Genomic DNA, 23,129 nt, shown 5'->3' on the forward strand with positions numbered 1-23,129 from the left:
GTGTTTTTCTCTTCTTTTATCACATAAAGTTGTTTTAGAAAACTTAAAACTTGATTTTGCCATTTAATATTTTAACCAAGCATTAATACTAAAAGGGGTTAATACATTTTCATAACTTTGATGATTTAACTTTAGAGAGAAATACTTTAGACATAAAAATTTCGCTCGGGTAGCCTAGACATAGGATCTCGACCTAAGGTTGTTACAGTTGGTTTTTATTAAATTAAGTTCAATTTTCTAATAGATATATTAGGGGTGAACTTATACCTTCAAAATCACTTAGACATAAGAAGATGTCAAAGCAAAACCGATGAAAAATAGTGAGAGGCGCCAGTTGGAAAAAAATTGTCGTATTTTTAGCTAATTCTGAGTAATTGGACTAGGTTTATTGCATTGAGTCTTAAAATACCAAAACCAACAATATCCTTGATATTTGTTACCCCTAAATCAATTGCAAAGCCACCGATCATTAACATTTTTTATTAAAAAAAAGACTTCATTTATCCACGGGGATCGATACCCGGAATACTCTTTCCATTTTACTACTTGTGACGGGTGTATATTTGCACTCTATCATTTATTTTTATTCCAAAAATCCCAAACAATCCGCACACAGAAAAATAAGGCTATTATCAACAAAGAAAAGATGAGAGATTTATGGGCACCTTTCTGCAATTGAAAACCACTGATCCACCCCCTTAGCCATCGCCCCTTACCCTTATCGCAAACATGACTAGAAAAAGATAAAGGAGAAAGCATATCACCTCGACGAAGGTCTCGACCAGGAATTATATTGACCCGACTCTCTCCATTAATAATGATAAAAACTTGACAGTCGATATACAATTAATGACCAAATCCGCTCACTCCTTCGCAAAACCTAGCTTACACATTAATTTTTCTAGGAAGCTCCATTCCACTAAATTGTAAGCCTTGCTCATGTCTAGTTTTAGGCTGCCACCCATTCTCTCTCTTTTGTAATAACCTTTAAAGCGTGTAAACTTTCATGACAAATAATGATATTATTGTTTATGACCTGACCCAGAATAAAAGTTGATTGAGACTCCGAAGATGACATCGTTCAAGACTCATTTTAGGCAATTAACAGTGATTTTGGAAACGTTTCTTAAAAGTGAGGGAAAAAAAAAAAAAACAAAAGTAGTTACCAAATCCCTGTATTTTTGGAAACCAAACTAAAATTCTAACAAAGGGACTTACTCAACTGAACCACAATCTAAAATTCCAATTTTCAATAATATTACACAGTAGGTGAGAAGACGTGTGATTGCATTGGATATTATACATTTTCCATCCCATCAAGAGCAAAATTGTATAATATAATTTTTTCTAATACGACAAATACGAAAAATTGAACCTCCGACTTTGAACAAAAGACTATGTATCAATTATTGTTGAGATATAATGCTCATGTTCGGGTGTATATAATATAGTTTATATCTGCCTACTGTACATTTTTCTAATTAAACTCCAAAATCAATTATTTTCAATTGTTCCCCTATCCTACAACTCCATTCTTTGCGAACTTCTCCACCTGACCCACATCAAGGAAACGATCCAATCCGCTCACCACTAGAAATCTGCCAAAACAATTAGCATATTATTTAACAGCCCAAACTTAAAATTTAATTATATTTATAGTATAATCATTTTCTTTAAATTGCAGTTTGATCCTTGTTGATTTAAAAATTTTATTTCTTCCTTCTTATTTGATTAAAACTTAACACAATGTTCTATTTTATTTAAGTTAGTTACTATTCCTTTATAAACTAGTTAAATAAATCCAACTTGACATTTTGTGAATGTGGTAGATGAGTTTTAAAATGTAGTGTTTTTATTTAAGACTAAACCCCTAACATTTAATTTTTTTAATTTAATTCTTTTCATTATAATATTTTTCAAATATAGTCTGTTTGTCGACTGATGATCTGCTCAGTGAGTACCAAAATTTTCGAGGAGAACGTGAGAAAAGAAAGTTTCTAATTACTCCTCCAAAATTTTAAGAAAGTTGATAAAGATTTTGACTTTTCTCTCTTAATTATTATGTCATATAAACTTACCAATTAATTATTTTAATTTTAAAACTTTTTTTAACCGAATTTCAATGCATTATTTGGGAGGAAAAGCAGTTGGGACTAATCCTATTATGAATGTAATTAAAATTTTATGATGGTTTTAGCAAAATCAATTGGTAATTAAAGAAGTAATCCAGGTCTATTATAAATTTTTATAAGGCTTATTTTCTAGAATCCTTAACCTGTCTTTTTTTAAGATCGTGACTCTTATTGGTCATCGATTTTGATCGGCTTTTATTTTTAGATTTGACTCATTTTCTTTTAATGGAGATCCTTATCGCAAAATTATGAAAGTAGGTGCATACTTATCTCTGAAGTCTGTGGTGATTTGGAGGCAGCCTCCAGGCAAAGATGATTGCATATTCAAAGCAAGGTTTGGATTGTGGATGCTCTGCCTTAAATGCACCCAACCAATTTCCCTATTTTCCTTATCAAATACTTTAACCCTGCAATATTAATCTTCCACCAAAACATTATAAAATAATAATAATAATAATAATAATAATAATGATAATAATAAGTTTATAAGTATATTTTAGTTTGATAATCTTCGTTTCAATTTGATCTATGTCATTTTTGTAAATCTTTTAGATTGTCATTGATGTTGCAAATAGTTTCTCTTTGTTTTTTTTCTCCTCAACAAAGGTAGGTTATTTTCAGCTTGGCATATATATACATGGCACATTTTCTTTGGATGTTTGACATATTTTCTTTAGACGTGATAAATAGAGAGAATGAGCTAGCATCTAAAGAAAACGGTCAACATTTAGTCAATTTAGTAATGTTTTAAAAGATTTAATCAAATAATAGGATGGAAACAAAAACTTTTAAAACGATGAGAACCAAATTGAAACCACACACAGACATATTAAAATAGTAATTTTTTTACTAAATTAAATAATTGAAACCACACACAAACCTATTAAAATAGTAATTTTTTTTACTAAATTAAATTAGGGATAGTTGCAAATATGTCAAAAATATTTAGTAAAATTAGCAAAATAATAACCACATTGAGTTTTGTCAAATATAGCACTTTAAGGAAAAAACAGAAGTCCAATTTTGAAGTGACAACTTTACCGAAATGATATACATCTGTAATACATATGACTACTGATATATATATTTGAAATACTACTGATATGAGTGTTTGATATACTATTGATATAAGTAAAATTTTTTGCTATATTTGAAAATTTAGAAAACATGTGACATGTTTTGAAATACAAAAAAGATTTTTGCTACCCACTACAATTTCTCATTAAAATAGTTATTTAACCTAAAAGAAATGTTCCAACCTCATTTGGGTCCTCAGAACTCTCGAGATCATTTCATTTTTGTTCTTGAACTTTCAAAATACTCCTTGTCGTCCTTAAACTTCTAAGTTTTTTCATTTTGATCCATAAATTAATTCTCAAAATGTCTATTTCAATCTTGAACTTTGAAAGAAAAATAAAATCTATGTTTTGAAAGTTTGGGACCAAAACAGTTATTTTCTCAAAACGTTCATTAGACTAGACAGACACCTAAAAATTTAGGGATCAAAATAAAATATATCTAGAAGTTTGGGACCAAAATGAAAATTAAACAAAGAAAAAAAGTGGAAATTCTGACCTGTACATCTGAGCATCAATTGGGTTGGGATAGTCATTCAAGTCTACCAGGCAGCCTTCGCTCACCCAGCAGTCTCCACATGAGTCCAGTTCCCATCCCTCAATCTTCCCTTCCTAAACATTGGTTTTTTCAATTAAGTCCATATTGTATAAAAAATTTCAATTAAGTCCTTCATATTTTAATATTTTTCAATTTAGTTCATCACCTTGGTGAATGTTAAAATATGATATAATATTTAGTTAATTGGAAAAAAAATAAAAAGAGAAGAAAAAACCATCAAAAGAGTAAAAGATGAGCCCAACGGATAGCACGGTTGGGAAGGACTTGGGTCTTTCGATCATACTGACTAAGTTTAATAAAAAAAATCTTTAGTGTCTCATGAATTTGGGCCTTGGAGTGGGTGGAGGAGTCCTTGGATATAGAGGAGCCTCGACTCCTCGTTATAAAAAAAAAAAAGAAAAAAAAAAGGAAAAAACTTGAAACATTTACTTATTTCTTGAAACTTAAAATACTCCTTTCTTGAAACTTAAAATTTTGTGTCTAATAATAAAACAAATGTTTAATAACTTAGACACACAAAAAAAATTTGAAATTCTCGACTAATCTCACGGGAAAATCATCTGACTCTACAACATTTGGTGTCGAGAAACACATATAAATTTCTAATTCTTATGGTAAGTAATCATCATGGGGTTTGAAAAAAAAATAAAAATTTTAAGAAACTACTCAAACACTTTTTAAAGTGAAAAAGATTTAGATGTTCACGTGTGGGTACCAATTTTTTCTCGCCACCAATAAAATTTTTTTATTGCTGATTGATATAAGATAGGTACTAACTAATTAAGTAGTTAAGTATTGTTCCTTTAAAGTTTTGAGATATATTAAGACACACTTGTCCCATTCTAGAATCAAGCTTATAATTAACGGATATATAATATTATTAGAAAAAAAAAGTGACCAAATAGTGGTAAATTAAAATTACCTGGACAAAGTTTCTGAAAGTCTCAATTGCCTCCACAGCCTTTGCTTTGGCAAATCTTGGCTCAGATATGACGTTCATTCTCAATTCCACAGCCTCTGATGGTTCTTCCAAATCCTTTATGAGACTCCCAATCCCTTCATCCGATCCCTCAAGCTTCATCCTCACCATTTCAATTATAACCTTCACCACCATATAAGCTCCATCATCCAAAAAATAATTCTCCTTAAGGGCACCATGCCCCGAGGTCTCCATCATCAAATGCGTCTCGACCCCATCGAGGTTGAGCTGAATTCCTTTGTCGATGACGTTGCGGTACCCGACGCGGTACAGGCAATGCCGCCCGCCTCGATCGATGATGAACTTGGTTAGGGCAACACTGGTGCGAGCATCCGTGACGATAGTTGTGCCAGGGTGCTCTCGGAGCACAATGGCTGACATGAGAGCGATGAGCTTGTCGCCATTGATCGGGTTGCCGTGGCGGTCGACGATGCCACTGCGGTCGACATCGGTGTCGAAGACGACACCAAGGTCGGCTTGGGCATCGAGGACAGCAGCGCGGGTGAGTGACATGGCGGTTTTGTCCTCAGGGTTGGGAATGTGGTTGGGGAACATGCCATCCGGGTTGAGGTGAAGAGAACCAAACGTGTCGGCGCCGAGCTTGCCCAAGACATCCCAGGTGAAGAATCCTCCCGATCCATTACCAGCATTCACTATTATCTGCAGTTTTACACAAAGGTAAAATTTTAGAATGAGAAATACTTAGGTACTGCTTTCCCGTCAACACCCATCTTTATGCTAACAATTAATAAAAGTTTGATAGCCTTTTAATTTTTTGAAAAACAGGAATAATATCTATTTTTCTTTCTTTTTTTTTTCATTTATATCTAGTCAAAAATTTAGTGGTGGTTGGTAGAATATAGTAGAATATGAATATTTTTCTTTTAAAATATGTATTTTAAAAAAACTTCATTTCTATAGTATTAAAAATATATAATATTAATCACTTTTTACTTGTTTAATATGAAAAATCGATAAAAGTAAAAAAATATCAACAAAAAATCATTGGTACAGTGATCATTTCATTTTAAACTTATTTAGGAGTGAAATTAAGTACTCATTACGAATTTTTTATTTTTATAATATTTCCAGAAATATCCAACAACACCTACATTGACATGAAATTTAGACCTATTTTCAATGATATATATTGACATTTAAAACCTTGGTCAAAACCTAATTGAGACCGTATGAATTACTAGAGAATCTCTCAAGTTTCATCTTATCAACCCGAGGAATACCAACCTCAAGTCCAACAATTTCGTAACCGCATCAACCTTCTGTCAGAACGGCCAGCTCGACAGAATTCAGCATCACCCAAAACGTTTAGAATAGAGCAATTTAACACCACAAACATAACACACAATTCACGAGAGCACAGGCAAAAAAGGAATCATTGGAGAGAAATTAATAGAGAGAGAGAGAGAAGAGAACCTGAAATCCTTGGAGAGGAGTATCGTAATGCAAAGGATGGTTGATTCTTTGTTTAATGATTTGGCGGAGGTGGTGGGCGTACGCCGCCATGAAGTCCACCCTGGACGTCGACGTTGGGAGAACGGTGGAGACTTTCACCGCTCTGTTGGCGTACTTCACGGCGGCTCTCTCGCATATCTGCTCCACCTCCGGCGACCTCAGCCCTCCTCTCTTCGTGAAAAACTTCAGCCCGTTTCGAGTATACGGTAAATGAGATGCTGTCATCTGCAACAAACACACACAAATATAATTATAATTTTTCTATACCACACAACGACTAAAGGGTCATTGGGCAAGAAGAAGAGGATCAGACCTAAAATATTTTAGGGTTGGTTTGGTAGTATTCACGTTTTTTCTTCTTGGTTCTTCATTTTTAATAAAGGAAAATGAATTGCATAACTTTACATCAATGAATTTAAGTATGATAAAACAATTTTGTTATTTACGTTTTGGGACAAATTGGAAATGGAAACAAGGAAGAGGAAAATTGTTTTCGTTGTTTCTAAAATTTCTATACAATTTTGACAACGTTCCAAAAAAATGAGAAACAAGAACCATAATTAGCTTCAAAATGCTCATATTTCTTAAAAAAATGGAAATTGAAAACAAGAAATAAAAACGTTACAAAACCCTTAATAACCTTCTGTATAAAAAGAAATCAAAGGTTATTTAAAATGATAATATACTTATTTCCTACTAACTATCACTACAAGTTAACTAACAGCTCTTTATTTTTCTTGAAAATCACGAAAATATCTCTTTCTTCAAAAATATCTCCGGTAGAAAATTTAATGGCGGTAAAGACTCAGTATTAAAATGCTCGCTTCACCAAAGAAAAATAAAATACTCAAGTAGTTACCTGTCACCCCTCATTATATTGTTGACCATCAACAAAAATTTGATAGTTTTTTTAGTTGGAGCATTTTCTCACTCTTACTCATCTAACATTTAATAGTAGTTGGTAAAAAATGGTGTTGAGGAGTAAGTTAAGCAAAAAAAATTTCCTTTTAAGGATAAAAAAATATGGCTCGTTAAAGTTAAAAAGAAACTTACTCGTTAACACTATTAAATATTTGACAATTTATTATTTTTTTAATTATTATTATTATTATTTTGCATTAATAGTTGTTAAATATTTAGCGGAAACGTTTGTTTCTTTTAAAGATAAAAGAGCCGGTGCGACGTGGCGGAATGTTGATTGGTTGCAAGAGGAAAGAAAAAAAGCAAAATTAAATTTTGCTATAACAAATAATAAATATATTCCTCCGAAAAAAAAAATAATAAATATTGTACGAACCATAATGGAAGCATCGTAAGAGAATGGAGGCAAAACGGTGCTCATGAAGCACGCCGGCGTGGTGGCCAGTCCCATATCGAACACCAAACACCCCGCCCTCGAAAGTCCGGCGAACACCGCCGAGCTCAGGCAACCCCCCGATATTCTCGGGTCCCTCCCCAGCGACACCCTCACGCGCTCCACGCGCCGCCCACTCTCCCCCTCCACCACCCACTCTCCGAAGCTCTCCACGATCGCCTCCACCGCCGCCGGTGTCAGGTCCACTTCCCTCCCCTTCTCCCCCTCCACCGCCACCCCCCGCACGTCCGACCCGTTCTGCAGCCGCCGGATCCTCCCCATCTCCTCCTCCTCCTCCGCTACCGCCGCGCCGTACTCTGCCGTCCTCGACCTCACCACCACTGCCGCACCCCTCTTCAACGGCGAAAACGAAAAGCTAATCAGATTTACGGGGTTGGATTTCGATAATTCTCGGGCGCCGGGGGGTCGTCGTTGTCGGAGACGCGTCGGCGAGGAAGAAGTTAAAGTGGCGGACGCCATTGTTGGGAAGGTTTGAGGTTCGTGAAAGTTGAGAGATGTGATTTTTGAGGGGAGGTGGGAAGATAAGAAGAGGGGGTGGGATTGAATTAGAACCCTACAATTCAAATTTTTGGGAGACAAATATCTACGAATGAACAAACTTCCAAAATATGATATATATTGGATATGATTTTTGTTTTGTTTTTGCTTTGTCTTATTTGTCGTCGGAATTTGTGAGATTCATATGTGCATGTGGGTTATTGGGTAGATGATATTTTTGTTCATCTGGTTCTCTATATTATAGATTTCCACCGGGAAATCTAAACGTACCGCTGTGTTTGGAAAGCTCTCCTTTTTGTTTGGAGGATGCGTCAAGAAAAAATCATAGGTTCAAATACGATTATGTGCGTCAAAAAAATGTTTATTTTGTTTCCTTTACTTTTTAACTTCATTTTGATATCTATTTGTGAAATTTTAACATAAATTAATTTATATAAAATAAAAATAAAAATTTATGGTTATATTTTGAGTTATAAAGTATTTTTGAAATCATTTGATAGTTTTTTGTTCGCTAGTTTAATTGTTTATGATATTTATTATTATTATTATTATTATTATTATTATTATTTTGTCGGAGTTGAATTGGAAAACAAGAGAAAAAAAGCAAACAAAGAAGAAAAATGAGTCAAAATTCCCGCACGCGTTGGTGCTTAGGCTCTACGAAGTTGAAGCGAATTTTGGCATCTGGTCGTTTAGGCGCAAACATAATTTGTCTAAATGCATCATTTTAGCTCTAGTTGCAAAGGGAGCGAGGCTGGAAGAAAGGGGATTGCCTTTTTTAGAGATAAAGTTAAACCACTTATGATCTTTTTCACTAGTTCAAGATCAAACTACTCTCATAATCCCAAAGTGCACACATCTTAATATACCAAATCCTGAATGAAATAAAATAAACAATACAAAGAAATATCTCACTAAGGTGTATTTACAAATTCACTCAAATACATAACTCCCACTCTGATGTGTCTCTCACAATAACAAAAATCAGAAAATTTTGATGTATGAGAGAATGAGAATTTAGAGATTTTGAGAGCAAAATTGAGAAGGAGAAAGCTGGTTTTGCTTCATGAATTGGTGTAGAGAAGGATGAAGTTGGTGGTTTTAAATAGAGTTTTAAAAATGAATCTTGGCCATTGGATTTAGGACAAAATTGAATAGACGGTTGAGATGAAGAAAGATAAGGAGTAAAGGAATAAAGAAAATTTATGGAGATTTGAAGAAATTGTGGAATTGAAATGGAGATTGGTGTGATTATAAGATCAAGAGATTTGTCGAAATTTGATTTCTTGATATTTGAAACCGGCACATGCCATCTTCTCATTTGTTCAATTCTTGAATGCCACATCAGTAAAGATACGTAGGTCGATGCCACATGTCAACTTCTAAGGGTTCCATTTGTCCATGCTCACTTGCTACTTAGGATTTATTCTACCAACTTGTTTTGATCATAATTTGTTTGTTTGAATTCCGATTTGAGTAATTCGAAAAGTATTGGTTTTGTCTTTTTGAACTACACTTTGAAGCACTAAAGTCATCAGTAAATAGAGTTTGTCATCATCAAAATATTTGATATAATTGAAACTCGTATAGTTAACATAAAGAACAATAACATCAAAAGCACCTAAGAAGCCAAAACAAAATTATGAAGGTTTATCTAAATGCAATTCAAACTAGCTAAAAGAGTACCTAAATTAGTGGCCAGAACACGTCAATTTGGACGATCAAGCAACTTAGTATGTGTCGAACTTGAACCTAAGGCATGTCCACCCCCTAAATTAAATTTCTAAAAGATTTGAGAAGAATCTTAAACAATTTAGACTTCTAAATTTAGGAAAAATTTAATAAAAAAAAATTAAATTCTTATAACATCGTATTTAAGATTTAATTAAAAATCTATTAACAAAATTTAAAAATTTAATTTATAAAAATACACTACCAATTGAACAATTTAAACATTAAATTAGTGAAGTCGTGGCTGCTGTGGGTTACGGAGATGGAAAAGAGATGGTGAGCCAACAAAATAAGCTTTTCAAAAGAGAGAGTTTGTTTTCCTCCTTTTACCTTTTTTTTTAATTTTATAAACTCCAACAAAATTAGGATTTGGGAGAAGACTTGATTTTAAAAACTAATGATATAATCTAAAAGGAAAAATTTTTAATTTCCAAATTTTGAATTCAAGATTTAATCAAAATTCTTTTCAAAACAAGATTAGGTAGATTGAAGCTTAATTAAGTATAAAAATCTCAAAACAACCACAGAAAAAACAAAAGAAAGAAAAAACTGTTGTAAAATTGAGGAACGAAACGAGGCAACGTCAGAGAAATAAAATAAACAAAACAATTCAAATAATAAAGAAATTTCAAAATTCAAAATGACATTTCCCACCAATTTTCAAACTTGATTTCCCACCAAATTTCTCATTAATTTCTCACAAATTCTCACTACTAATTGAGCACCGCATTGACCTTATTTATAGGCCATGGATAAGCATGTGGTGTGATTTACATGACACTAATAATGTCTAAAATTGAGACACATAGGGCATTATAATTTCAACACATGGTGCATGGATAATGAAACATATGAGGTTTATGAATAAAAGACACATAGAGGACATATGGAGCATGGATTTTGAGACACCTCAAAATTGGACACTAAGCAAGAGTTAGTGGGCATCTATTTAATTAAAAATTCATAATACTCCCCTTTAGATGCCCATTGTATATATGAAATATACCTCGTTAAAACCCAGTGGGAAAAAACCCAGTGGGAAAAAATCCTAGTGAAGGAAAAATAGTACATATTTCATATAATCTAATAAACCCAAAAATAATACAATATATTTAACTCCCCCTCATGAAACATCACTTGAGATCTTTGAGTCGTCGTATTCCAATGTCGCGCACCAATGTTTCAAAGGGTTTTGTAGGTAATGCCTTTGTGAATATATCTGCCAAGTTATCTTTCGAACAAATTTGTTGAACAGTGATAGTACCATTCTTTTCAAGATCATGAGTATAGAAAAGTTTTGGTGAAATATGTTTTGTTCTATCTCCTTTAATATATCCTCCTTTGATTTGAGCTATACATGCTCTGTTATCTTCGTAAAGTATCGTTGGAAGATTTTTACTAGATGATAGATCACATGTTTCACGAATGTGTTGAGTCATTGATCTTAACCATACACATTCTCGACTAGCTTCATGAATTGCAAGAATTTCAGCATGATTTAAGGAGGTAGCTGTTATGGTTTGTTTTACCGATCGCCATGATATAACAGTTCCTCCACATGTGGATCAGATAAATATCCAGAATCTGCGTATCCAACTAGCTTTATGTGGATCAGATAAATATCCAGAATCTGCGTATCCAACTAGATCAAAATTTGATTTGTTTGAATAAAACAAACTCATATCAGTCGTTCCTCGAAGATAGCGAAATATATGCTTAATCCCATTCCAATGTCTTTTTGTAGGATAAGCATTATATCTAGCTAATAAATTAACTGAAAATGCTATATCTGGTCTTGTGTTATTAGCCAGATACATAAGCGTACCAATTGCACTAAGATATGGTACTTCAGGACCAAGAAGCTCTTCATTATCTTCTCGAGGTCTAAATATATCTTTTTTCACATCAAGTGAGCGAACTTCCATTGGAATATTTAATGGGTGCGCTTTATCCATATAAAATCTTTTCAAAATTTTCTCTGTATAAGTTGACTGATGTACAAATATTTCATCTGCTAAATGCTCAATTTGTAGGCCAAGACAAAATTTTGTTTTCCCGAGATCTTTCATCTCAAATTCTTTCTTAAGATACTCTGTTGCCTTTGAAAGTTCTTCAGGAGTTCCAATTAGATTCAAATCATCAACATATACAGTTATAATGGCAAATCCCGACTGTGATTTCTTTATAAAAACACAAGGACATATTGGATTATTCTTATATTCTTCTTCCAACAAATATCCACTTAGACGATCGTACCACATCCGTCCTGATTGTTTTAATTCATATAATGATCTTTGTAACTTTATGGAATACAATTCCCGAGCATTAGAATTGGGTACTTTAAATCCTTCAGGAATTTTCATATAAATATCATTATCAAGAGATCCATATAAATATGCAGTGACTACATCCATAAGATGCATGTCAGGACTTTCAAACACAGTCATGCCAATTAAATATCTCAGTGTAATCGCATCCACCACAGGAGAATATGTCTCCTCATAATCAATACCGGGTCTTTGTGAAAAACCTTGTGCAACCAATCTTGCTTTATATCTTGTGATTTCATTGTTTTCATTTCTTTTCCTTACGAATACCCATTTGTATCCCACAGGCTTAACATTTTCCGGTGTCCGGACTACTGGTCCAAAAACTTGACTTTTTGAAAGTGAGTTAAGTTCTGCCTGGATTGCTTCTTTCCATTTAAGCCAATCTTTTCTCTGTTGACATTCTTTCATAGATTTTGGTTCACAATCGTCACTTTCAGATAAAATGTCAATAGCAACATTATAAGTAAAAATATCATTAATAACTACATTAGTTCGGTTCCATCTTTTTCCAGTCATAACGTAATTCATTGAAATCTCATTATTATCTTCAGATACTTGACTTTCCTCAATATCTTTATGAGTAGTCATGTTTAGGATTTCTTCTAGAATATCCTCATTCTCAATTGTGTCATTTTGATTATTGACTATTTTTCTTTTCCGAGGATTTTTATCTTTGGAATCCATTGGTCTACCACGCTTATGGCGTGTTGCAGATTCATTAATGACAACTTTCTGCATTGGGATGTCAATTTTTTATGGAACATTCGCAGCTGGTATATGTGACTTAGTTATTTTCTTGACATTAATAAATGCATCTGGTAATTGATTTGCTATATTTTGCAAATGAATTATTTTCTGAACTTCAAGTTCACATTGTTCTGTACGGGGATCGAAATGAGACAATAATGATTCATTCCATGTAATTTCTTTTTCCAACTTCATTATTCCTCCCCCTAATGTTGGAAAATTTGTCTCATTAAAATGACAATCAACAAATCGTGCAGTAAATACATCACCCGTCAAGGGTTCAAGATATTTAATAATTGATGGGAAATCAAATCCAACATATATTCCTAGCCTCCTTTGAGGACCCATCTTAGTACGTTGTGGTGGAGCAATTGGAACATATACTACACATCCAAAAATTCTCAGATGGAAAATATTTGGCTCTTGGCCATAAGCTAATTGTAATGGGGAATATTTATGATAAGATGTTGGTCTAATGCGTACGAGCGACGCTGCATGTAAAATAGCATGTCCCCATACAGATGTAGGGAGCTTAGCTCTCATAAGTAATGGTCTAGCAATTAACTGCAATCGTTTTATGAATGATTTTGCTAAACCATTTTGTGTATGAACATGAGCTACAGGATGTTCAACATTTATCCCAATTGCCAGACAGTAATTATTAAATGATTGAGATGTAAATTCACCAGCATTATCAAGACGAATACTTTTAATTGTATAATCAGGAAATTGTGCTCGTAACTTTATTATTTTAGCAAGTAGTCTTGCAAATGCAAGGTTTCGACTTGATAATAAGCATACATGTGACTGACTGGCGTTATGCTGAACGCACGCACTAAGCGTGGTAACAATTCTATAGATGCAAGCGCACACCTGTCAGAGTAATATAAAATGGATGGAGTATCCAAGTATCGATCCTCAAGGACTTCTAAATAATTTCCAAACTCTAAAGTTTTAATGAATAGTGAACGTTGAAATGAGTGATTTTTGTAAAATGGGAAGTGGTCACAAATAATGGTTTTGGATTTGGGATTTGGTTTTATAATGGTAAAACCTAGCCCGAATTACTTCAAGTTAGCCAACAAAGAATCAAGGATACGCTAAGGACGATATGCAGTTTACTTTAGGAACCAACGACTACGCTTTTCACTTGACTTATATCTAAGCAAGTTCAAAGTCCTAAGACATTCCCTAATATGTCTATTATGAGAGATATCTTAGTTTTAGGATGGAAATAGTCGCAACCTCGGGTTAAGGTCCTATGTCTAGGCTACTTAACCGGAACCCTTATGTCTAAGGCGCTCCTCTCCTCGGTTTAACCACTCAACAATGCAAATAAGCAACCTTTTCAGTATTGACTTGTTAAGACTTACAGTGGCCTTCTCTAAATCCTAACTTTTTGGGAAAACATGTTGAGTAATGAATGGAAAGCAAAAACACTACTTCTTAGCAACCCTTTTTAGAAATAAAAGGCTAACTATCCATAACCGGGCTAGAGACAGGAATTTAGAAAGACATATTGAAGAAAATACAACAAGTAAAATGGTTGAAATTGGAATGCATGTGTGAAAAACAAAAGTTAACTAACGGAGAGTTTTTATCGGGATTGAGAGCTTCGCCCTTCTCTTTCAAGCAAGGGGGACTGTCACGTGCTCGTTCCTCCAAAAACACAACTCTCTTAACTAAAAATAAAGTAAAGGCAAAGGGAAGATAAGCAAAGTGCTGGATTTTTATATATTTGAATAAGTAGAAAATAACTAAGTACAAATGGAAACAAAACAAAGCTCAATAAAGGAATGTAAAGTGCTCGGGATTTAAAAACCAAAAGCAACTAATGAAAGCAACTCAAAAGTACTTAGAAAGCAACAAAGAAACACTAAAAATGATCAAGAGAAGGAAGCAAGGCTTGATGACTTTGGTGGAGAAGCTGCTGGAATTTATAGCTGTGCAGAATTGGTTAGGTAGGTCCTAAAACGATGGTGAATCACCCATTTCCAACATCTTTGACTGACTAAATCGTGCTCAAACTGATAGTGGAACAGTTCTTCTACACGTATGCATCAGTTGGAACCACCAAAACGCATTGGAAGACGCGTTTCATTAAGGGCAAAGTTGGAAGAAAACCAGTTTTCTGCAGGCACGCAGGCGCCTGGCGCCTCCTGAGGTACTTTTCCGTCTTTTTGCTTCTTTTGATTAAATTTCACTCCCAAATGGTCCTAAAATGTCATAAATATAATATAAGCCAACCACAAACCATCATATATGAATTTTGCATGAATTGGAACTCAAACGACCGAGAAAAAGTCAGAAACAAAGTTAAAACATAGTAAAAACAGCATCTAAAACCTTCTTTTTACGCATGTAAACAAGCGTAATCACACCCCCAAACTTAACTTTCTGCTTGTCCTCAAGCAAAACTTAGCAACTTTAATCAGCTTTCTAACACATGAACAAGGTAAAGCAAAAGCAACCGAGATGTTCCATCATAAATTGTCTCACGGAAAAGATGTCAAAGCCTACCATTCTATTGCCTTTGTAAGCTTAGTCACTATGAACCAAGTTTGAAATGATAAAAACTTTCTCTTTCAAAATCCTTTTTCCTTTCAAAAACAGAAAACGTTTTCAAATACCCCTAAGGAATCTGCACACTCCCTTTTTACATTGAGACTTTTACATCTGAAAGACCGGCTACTAGCCCTTGAGGTTTCCACACACTAACATCGGTTTCAACCACAGCTACTCGTAGAAAGACTTTGAAACTAACAGCTAGGTCATAAGACGACGACAATGAGAAACACGAAGCCACTTATCACCATCCTTACTGCTATTTTCAAAGTCAACACCCAACCTAAAACTAAATGGGTGTCTACAGTAGGACTCGGAAATCATAAATACATTTTCTTTAACTCTCATTGTTTTTACCACTCTTTTCTTTCTAACACAAGTCTTTTCCCCACTCTTATTTTCTCTCAACAAGACTCTTTTTACTCTTTTGCAACTTTTTTTTTTAAGCTAAGTGCTTTTCAACACTTTCTTTCTGTAATAGCATTTGTTTTTCCAACTGACTCTTTTTCAAAAGAAAATAGCATGAGTTTTCAAATATAAATAACACTTTATCTTTCTGAAACAACGACTATCCCCCCCAAACTTAAGAGAGGCAGTGTCCTCACTGGGAAAAGACTTTTGCATCGGATGAAAAAGGCTTAACAGTAAAAACGACAAGGACTTCCTATATAGGGGCAAAGAAAAAGCTTAAAGTTTGTAAAGATCAAAAAGACATAAAAGAAAATGAGTTTATCACATAAACGAAGGAAATAGCTCAAAGCTTAGTCAGGCATAGAACAGAAAACTCAACAATCTCTTAGAATCATCATTGACATGAAATCACATGCACAGCACAGATGCTTCAAAGTAGGCATGTGAAAAGCTAAACTAAGGTTAAGTGAAGGCATACTTTAAGTGATCAGAAGATAAACGATACTAATTTATACATGCTTCAACTGAGCTCGAAACATAATCAATACAAAAAAAACATGCGTAATAATGCTAGAATATGCAAACTACGTCATTAACCAAAAGAGTAATACACAAAAAAAATAGCAAAGAAAGAACCTCCCCGTCAAGAAGTTGGAGGTTGTGGACTAGGATCAGTGTCGGTACTGGAAGATGGATGACCAAGGATAGCAGCTAGCGCTGGAGGCCATGAAGGTAAAACCGCAAAATCCAATGAAGTCCTCAAGTTGTAGATATGTTGCACGACTTCTCGAACTTGATCTCGCAGTTGTTGGTTCTCCTCTCGAAGACGACGGATCTCCGATGTAGAAGACATCCCAGTACCTTCCCTTCTTTGTAACGCATGTGCGATAATACGCCGAATATTCTTCTCTTCCACAATTGGGGCATCTCTCTTAATTTGATCCTCAGGGAGCTGCACACCTTGTCGCAAGCATAAAGAAGTGACCAAGCGTGGGTGATAAAGCTTACCACGTGTCCGGTGGGCACACTCATGGATACTGGTATTGATCAATTCTCCATAATTCACATCTATGCCCTTTAGCATGGCATAAACCAGCAGTGCCCTATCCTGAGTGACATGCTCATCATGCTCCGTTGGCAGAATTCTGTTTTTTACTATGTATAACCATCCTGCAGCAGCTAGGGAAACATCCTCGGGTTTTAGTCGTACCTTGCCATGAGTAGTCAAATCCCAAGTGGCAGAGGGCTTCCCAACACATTCTAGAGCCTCATCAAGGTGTTCTAGAGTCGGAGTCACTAACATCTTATTGCCCACAGCAACTCTGATATTCTTAATGTTGAAGGTGTAGTTGATCTGAGTGGCATCAAACCTTATTTCCTTCTCGCGAACTATGGCTATATGTGATTGGGGATGGACAGCAGCGTAGAACTCTCTGACTAACTCCAAAGCCTCACATTGTATGGGCTGAATGAGTGGTCTCCATTCTTTATCTCTTGCGGTCTCCCTCCAATCATCAGGCACATCTCCTAGAGTAAGGTCGAATCCCAATTCTGTCATAATCTTACGATATTTCATTAAGGAAGTTCGAGTGGCTAAATTTGCCGCGTTCCATTTCGTCTCGACCTCCTCTCCCTCAGACAAGTCCAGTTCGATTGTATCAACTGGCCCAGGTGCCACTACCTTCTTCTTAGCTTCAGCTGCTTTAGCTTTCGCAGCTCTCGTTTTAGGTTCATTCATGGGCACTGTCGGCTTCTTAGCCTGAACTGCACGACGTTTTGAACTCTTTTTCTCCCGCCTCTTGTATTGGAACATTTCCCTTATCGTCTGCATGTCCTCAGGATCTTCTTCGCTGGTAGGTTCTTGAGTACTATTCTCCCCAACCTTGGATCTACCTGTATCACACCCAAGCGGGTTAACTGCATTAGAAAGAATAGTGTGAGCATCCCTTACCCCTGGTAGAGTGGCCATCGGCGTGACATACTCATCTGTTGCCAACGGAGTAGATCCAGGTGCCCCAGTAGGCAACTCTTGGTGACTACAAAATGCTCTTTCTGTAGGTGTATCCAATGGGGAAGGTTCCTGAGTATCTGTTCTCACCACTTCGTTGTCGGTATCCTCTGTTTCCAGCATATTTGAACAATTACCTCGGGAAACCAGTAGAAAATCATCATTACCATCTCCCGGTGTAATAATCAATGGAGATGAATAAAACTTCTCCTCATCCCTGTTCTCCATAGATGAATCATTAGGCGTCAGACGCCTACTACTCCCATCTTCCTCAATTTCTGGGTCCGTCATCACCTCCTTGCCCTTCCTCTTTTGCCGTATCGAAACCCCGGGCTCTAGCCTCTGGCTATGGCTCTTCTCTTGCTCTCCTCCATGCTCAACTTCTGCATCTATTGGCAAATTGGTTGGGATTGGCATCCTAGGAGGCTCTAAGGGTTTTAGTTGTCCCATGTTGAAGGTACTCAATATGTTAGGGTTCAATTGGGGTGCTTGAGGTCCTCTTTCTAGAAATGGAAGTTGAGGTGGTGGGGGAACCCTAGGTGAAATCATCTCATAATTATGTGGAGATACCCAATGACCCATTCCATAATAAGGTGGAAAGCTAGGAAATAGAGTAGATGGGTTGGGTATTCCATAAGGATGAACACTAGCTGGAATTTGCATTTGAGACACGGGAAAATGATATGAAGGAACCGGGTTAAACATAAACGGTTGGTACATACCCGGATTGATCATTGGAGAAAGTTGTTGAGGATTTTCAGCCCTAAACTCACTGTTTTGAGGTATATTAAGGGTGGGTAGTTGCTGAAAATTAACATAACCATGTGGAGCCATCATAGAAGGTTGTGTAGGAGCTTGGGATGGAGGACATTCAAATGTTTGAAGCGGGTTTCCTCCCCTAACAGCAGCTAGCCTAGAATCTGGAACCATGTAGTGTTGGAAGTTCTCCAATGGTGGAAAGGGAATGCTTATGGCATTTGGAACTTGAGTAGAAGAGGTAGGAAGTGAAGTATGTTGAGAAGAAGAAGCCATAGAAATAAGCAAATGTTGGAAATTTCTTCTTCTTTTTGGCGGTGGCTGAAATCGAGAACAATGGTGGGGAGGGAGTGGTTTTTTTTTTTCGAAAAACAAAGGGGAGGAAGAGAGTTGTGTGGGTTTTGGTGGAGGTGCAAGACTTAGGCAATGGGTCTATTTAAAGCTTTCCCCAAACTAAATCCTAAATGGAAAGGGATTGAGATTTAAGTTCAACTAGGTTTCCTAAACTTAAAAGGAAAAAAATAAGTTTGAATTCCAAATAAGATTAGGGAAACAAGAATTGAAGTATTTTTGAGTTTAAGGAAAGATTTGAAACTTAAATCACAAAGGATTAATGTTTGACCCAAAATAAAACCCATAAAGGTCGAAAAATGAAACCCAAATCACGAAGGAAAAAGAAATTCGAAATACTGAAAAAAAAAACAGAGCAGGCGCCAAGCGCCTGCGTGATTTTTATTTTTCGCAAAGGGCAGGCGCCAGGCGCCTGCGTAATTCTTTTTTTTTTTCAACGTTTTCTTTTTTTCTTTTTTTTTTTACGTTTTCAAAAACATTCTCTTAATAAGAAAAACTTTTTATAATTAAAAAAAAAAGAAAATACAAGATACAAAAACTTCCTTCCTTTACTTTTGTTCTTTCAAAAATGGATAAGAAGGAAAAACATTTTTCTCAAAAATTTATTGTCCTGAAAGTTGAATAGAGGTTTTTCCTCTATCCACTGGTTCTCCAAAATAAGGCTTAAGTCTCTGCCCATTTACTTTAAAAATACTTCCCTTAGAGTCAACTAGATCCACTGCCCCATATGGGTAGACTTTAAAAATTTTAAAGGGACCAGACCATCTAGACTTAAGTTTCCCAGGAAAAAGTTTCAACCTAGAAATGAATAACAAAACCAGATCACCTTCTTGAAGATTGTTCAGTCGAAGACGCCTATCATGCCACTGTTTAGTTTTTTCCTTAAACAGCTTAGCATTCTCATAAGAAAATTGTCTGTGTTCTTCTAATTCCAACAATTGTAACGTCCTCGCTTTACCTGTCCGTTGGCATTTGTCACAAACTTGGGCAAACTTATGTGCATCTTTGAACAGAGTGGGCCAAAAGAACCCACTTTGCAAAACTTTGGCTGCGGTTTTGTGTCCTGCAAAATGTCCTCCATATGGAGACATATGACAAGCGTCTAATATCGCCTCGTGCTCTTCTTCTGCTACACACCTGCGTAAGATATTGTCAGGTCCTAGTTTATATAAAAAAGGTTCATCCCAACGATAAAATCGAACTTCATTTAGAAATTTCTTTACTTGTTGCTTGTTGAACTCATAAGGAACTATTTGACTTACCAAATAATTTGCTATATCGGCATACCACGGAACTGAATCAACTCGCAAGAGTTGCTCGTCAATAAACTGTTCACGTATAACAGTTCCATCACACAGAGTGGGGATTCCAATCTAGACAGGTGATCAGCAACTTGGTTTTCAGTACCCTTCCTGTCCCTAACTTCAATATCAAACTCTTGAAGTAACAAAATCCACCGTATCAAACGTGGTTTCGCATCTTTTTTAGCAAATAAATATTTTAAAGCAGAATGGTCAGTAAAAACAATGACTTTTGTGCCTATCAAGTAAGACCTAAACTTATCAAAGGCGAACACAACTGCTAACAGTTCCTTTTCAGTAGTAGTGTAATTGAGTTGTGCACCGGTCAGAGTCTTACTAGCATAATAAACAGGATGCAAGATCTTGTTTTTACGTTGTCCTAACATAGCTCCTATTGCATAATCACTAGCATCACACATGAGCTCGGAAGGTAAATCCCAATTAGGTTCGATAATTATAGGGGCTGAACTTAAAGTAACTTTCAACATTTCAAATGATTTTAAACAGTCATCATAAAAAAAAAATGGTCTATCATGTTCTAACAATTGACACAGGGGTTTAGAAATTTTAGCAAAGTCTTTTATAAAGCGGCGGTAAAATCCCCCAGGCCCTAAAAAACTTCTAATCCCTTTAACATTTGTGGGAGGAGGTAGCTTTGAAATGATGTCTATCTTAGCGTGGTCTACCTCTATTCCTTGATTGGAAATTTTGTGACCCAAAACAATACCCTCTTGTACCATGAAATGACACTTCTCCCAATTTAGGACTAGGTTTGTTTGTTCACATCTCTCCAATACTCTCTCCAAATTAACTAAACATGCGTCAAAAGAATTTCCAAAAATAGAAAAGTCATCCATAAAAACTTCTAGAATATTTTCTACCATGTCAGAGAAGATGGCCATCATACACCTCTGAAAAGTCGCGGGTGCATTGCATAGTCCAAAGGGCATTTGCCTGAAAGCGAACGTACCATACGGATACGTAAATGTTGTCTTCTCCTGGTCTTCTGGAGCAATAGTAATTTGATTATAACCCGAATATCCATCTAAGAAACAATAGAAATTCTTACCTGCCAGACGGTCGAGCATCTGGTCAATAAACGGTAGAGGAAAATGGTCTTTCTTCGTTACCTTGTTGAGTTTGCGATAGTCAATGCAAACTCTCCACCCACTCACAGTTCGGGTTGAGATGAGCTCATTCTCCTCGTTGGCCACCACGGTTATACCCCCTTTCTTTGGTACACACTGTACTGGACTTACCCAGCTGCTGTCGGATATTGGGTATATAACACCTGCGTCAAGCCATTTAAGAATTTCTTTCCTTACAACCTCTTTCATCTTCGGGTTCAACCGCCTTTGACTCTCAATAGAGTTCTTAGCATCTTCTTCCAATAGAATTTTGTGCATGCAAAAGGCCGTTCTTATCCCTCGGATATCTGCTATCGTCCATCCAATGGCCTTTTTGTGCTTCTCCAAAATCTGCAATAAAGAATATTCATTAGTAGGTGATAAATTGGAAGCTATAATAACTGGTAAAGTGTCGTTATCCCCTAGATACGCATATTTCAAATGCGACGGCAATGGCTTCTGCTCCAAAGTGGGTGGTTCCACTATGGACGGAAGTAACGACTTGCATTCTTCTTTTTGTATTTTTTCAACAGGATTAGTCACATTCTGGTCCTTCTGCTATCTTATCAAGCTCTTCTTCAATCTCTGTAACTAACAAGTCATAAAACTCATCAAACATAACAGGATTCAAGTTAGTTATAGCAGAGCACTCTTCAAAGTCTCCTGGTAATTTCATGGCGTCTAGAACGTTAAATTTAACTTCTTCATTATTTACCCTCATTGTAATTTCTCCCTTCCTCACATTAAAAACTGTATCCCCAGTGGCTAGAAATGGTCTTCCCAAAATAATGGGAACGTCTAAGTCCGCCTCGCAATCTAGGATGATAAAGTCCGCAGGGAAAATGAATTTGTCCACATGGACTAAAACATCTTCTATCTTTCCCTCAGGTCTTATGATAGATCTATTTGCTAGTTGGAGGGTAACCGTAGTAGGTCTAGCTTCTCCTATGCCTAAAGATTTGAAAACTGATAATGACATAAGATTAATGCTAGCGCCTAGATCACATAATGCCCTACCTAAGTTTTTTCCTCCTATGGAACATGGAATGGTAAAACTGCCAGGATCGTTACACTTCATGGGTAGCAGGCTGCCTACAGCTTCACTACTACATTTTGTCATGGCTACCAGTTCATGCTCTCCTATCTTTTTCTTCCTAGAAACTATATATTTCAAAACCTTGGCATAATTTGGCATCTGTTCTAGAACATCTACTAATAGTATATTTATATGCAATTGTTTTAAAATATCTAAAAATTTTCTAAACTGGGAATCATTATTTTTCTTAACTAATCTTTATGGAAACGGGGGAGTAGGGGTAAAAGAAGGTTGTACCTGTGGAGGAACACTCGGGGTGTCCTCATTACCTTTTCTAATATTTTCTTTTTCTGGTGTTGTTGGATTCTCTGGTATCTGTACAGTTGGTTCAGTGGACGGAATCTGTACATCTGTTGTTGGCATTGTTGGTCCATCATATGCCAGTCCACTCCTAAGGGTGACAGCTTTGCACTGTTCTTTCCCTTCTCGTTTTGGTAATTCAGTATGGCCTTAAAAAGAACCTTGTGGTCTATTCTTCAATTCATTGGCGAGCTGTCCCAATTGGGTCTCGAAATTCCTCATTGATGCCGCTTGGGATTGTATCACTGCGTCGGTTCGGGCCATGTACTCCTTCATCATATTCTCAAGATTTGAGTTGTTATTTTGAACTGGTG

The 23,129-nt window shown here is 35.9% G+C and overlaps 1 protein-coding gene across 4 annotated transcripts; it reads right to left on the reverse strand.

The window, feature by feature from the left end:
* Positions 1 to 1,382: 1,382 nt before the first annotated feature.
* On the reverse strand, positions 1,383 to 8,148 carry LOC111022497 (phosphoglucomutase, putative / glucose phosphomutase). 4 transcript variants are annotated; one of them, XM_022299662.2, is made up of 6 exons: positions 7,517 to 8,140; positions 6,181 to 6,444; positions 4,690 to 5,406; positions 3,708 to 3,820; positions 2,399 to 2,539; positions 1,383 to 1,598 (listed from the first exon to the last, which is right to left on the reverse strand). In XM_022299662.2, the coding sequence occupies exons 1-6, from the start codon at positions 8,051 to 8,053 to the stop codon at positions 1,517 to 1,519; spliced, it is 1,854 nt and encodes a 617-aa protein (XP_022155354.1). In that variant the 5' UTR covers positions 8,054 to 8,140; the 3' UTR covers positions 1,383 to 1,516. The 4 variants fall into 4 exon arrangements, with proteins under 4 accessions (XP_022155354.1, XP_087974090.1, XP_087974092.1 ...); XM_088117964.1 differs by lacking the exon at positions 1,383 to 1,598 and having other exon boundaries at positions 2,405 to 2,552; positions 7,517 to 8,145; XM_088117966.1 differs by lacking the exons at positions 1,383 to 1,598; positions 3,708 to 3,820 and having other exon boundaries at positions 2,405 to 2,539; positions 7,517 to 8,147.
* Between the last annotated feature and the right edge of the window lie 14,981 nt (positions 8,149 to 23,129).

Source organism: Momordica charantia, assembly GCF_013281855.1.
Source record: "Momordica charantia cultivar OHB3-1 chromosome 9 unlocalized genomic scaffold, Mcharantia_2.0 BLBB01000009.1, whole genome shotgun sequence".
In the NCBI taxonomy this organism is placed as follows: domain Eukaryota; kingdom Viridiplantae; phylum Streptophyta; class Magnoliopsida; order Cucurbitales; family Cucurbitaceae; genus Momordica; species Momordica charantia.

Coding starts and splice junctions, on each gene's coding strand:
- LOC111022497 (XM_022299662.2), bottom strand. CDS start 8,053: ATGGCGTCCGCCACTTTAACTTCTTCCTCGCCGACGCGTCTCCGACAA. Junction 3,821..4,689: donor CTTTCAGAAACTTTGTCCAG/GTAATTTTAATT, acceptor ACCAATGTTTAG/GAAGGGAAGATTGAGGGATG. Junction 2,540..3,707: donor ATTGATGCTCAGATGTACAG/GTCAGAATTTCC, acceptor TTAATATTGCAG/GGTTAAAGTATTTGATAAGG.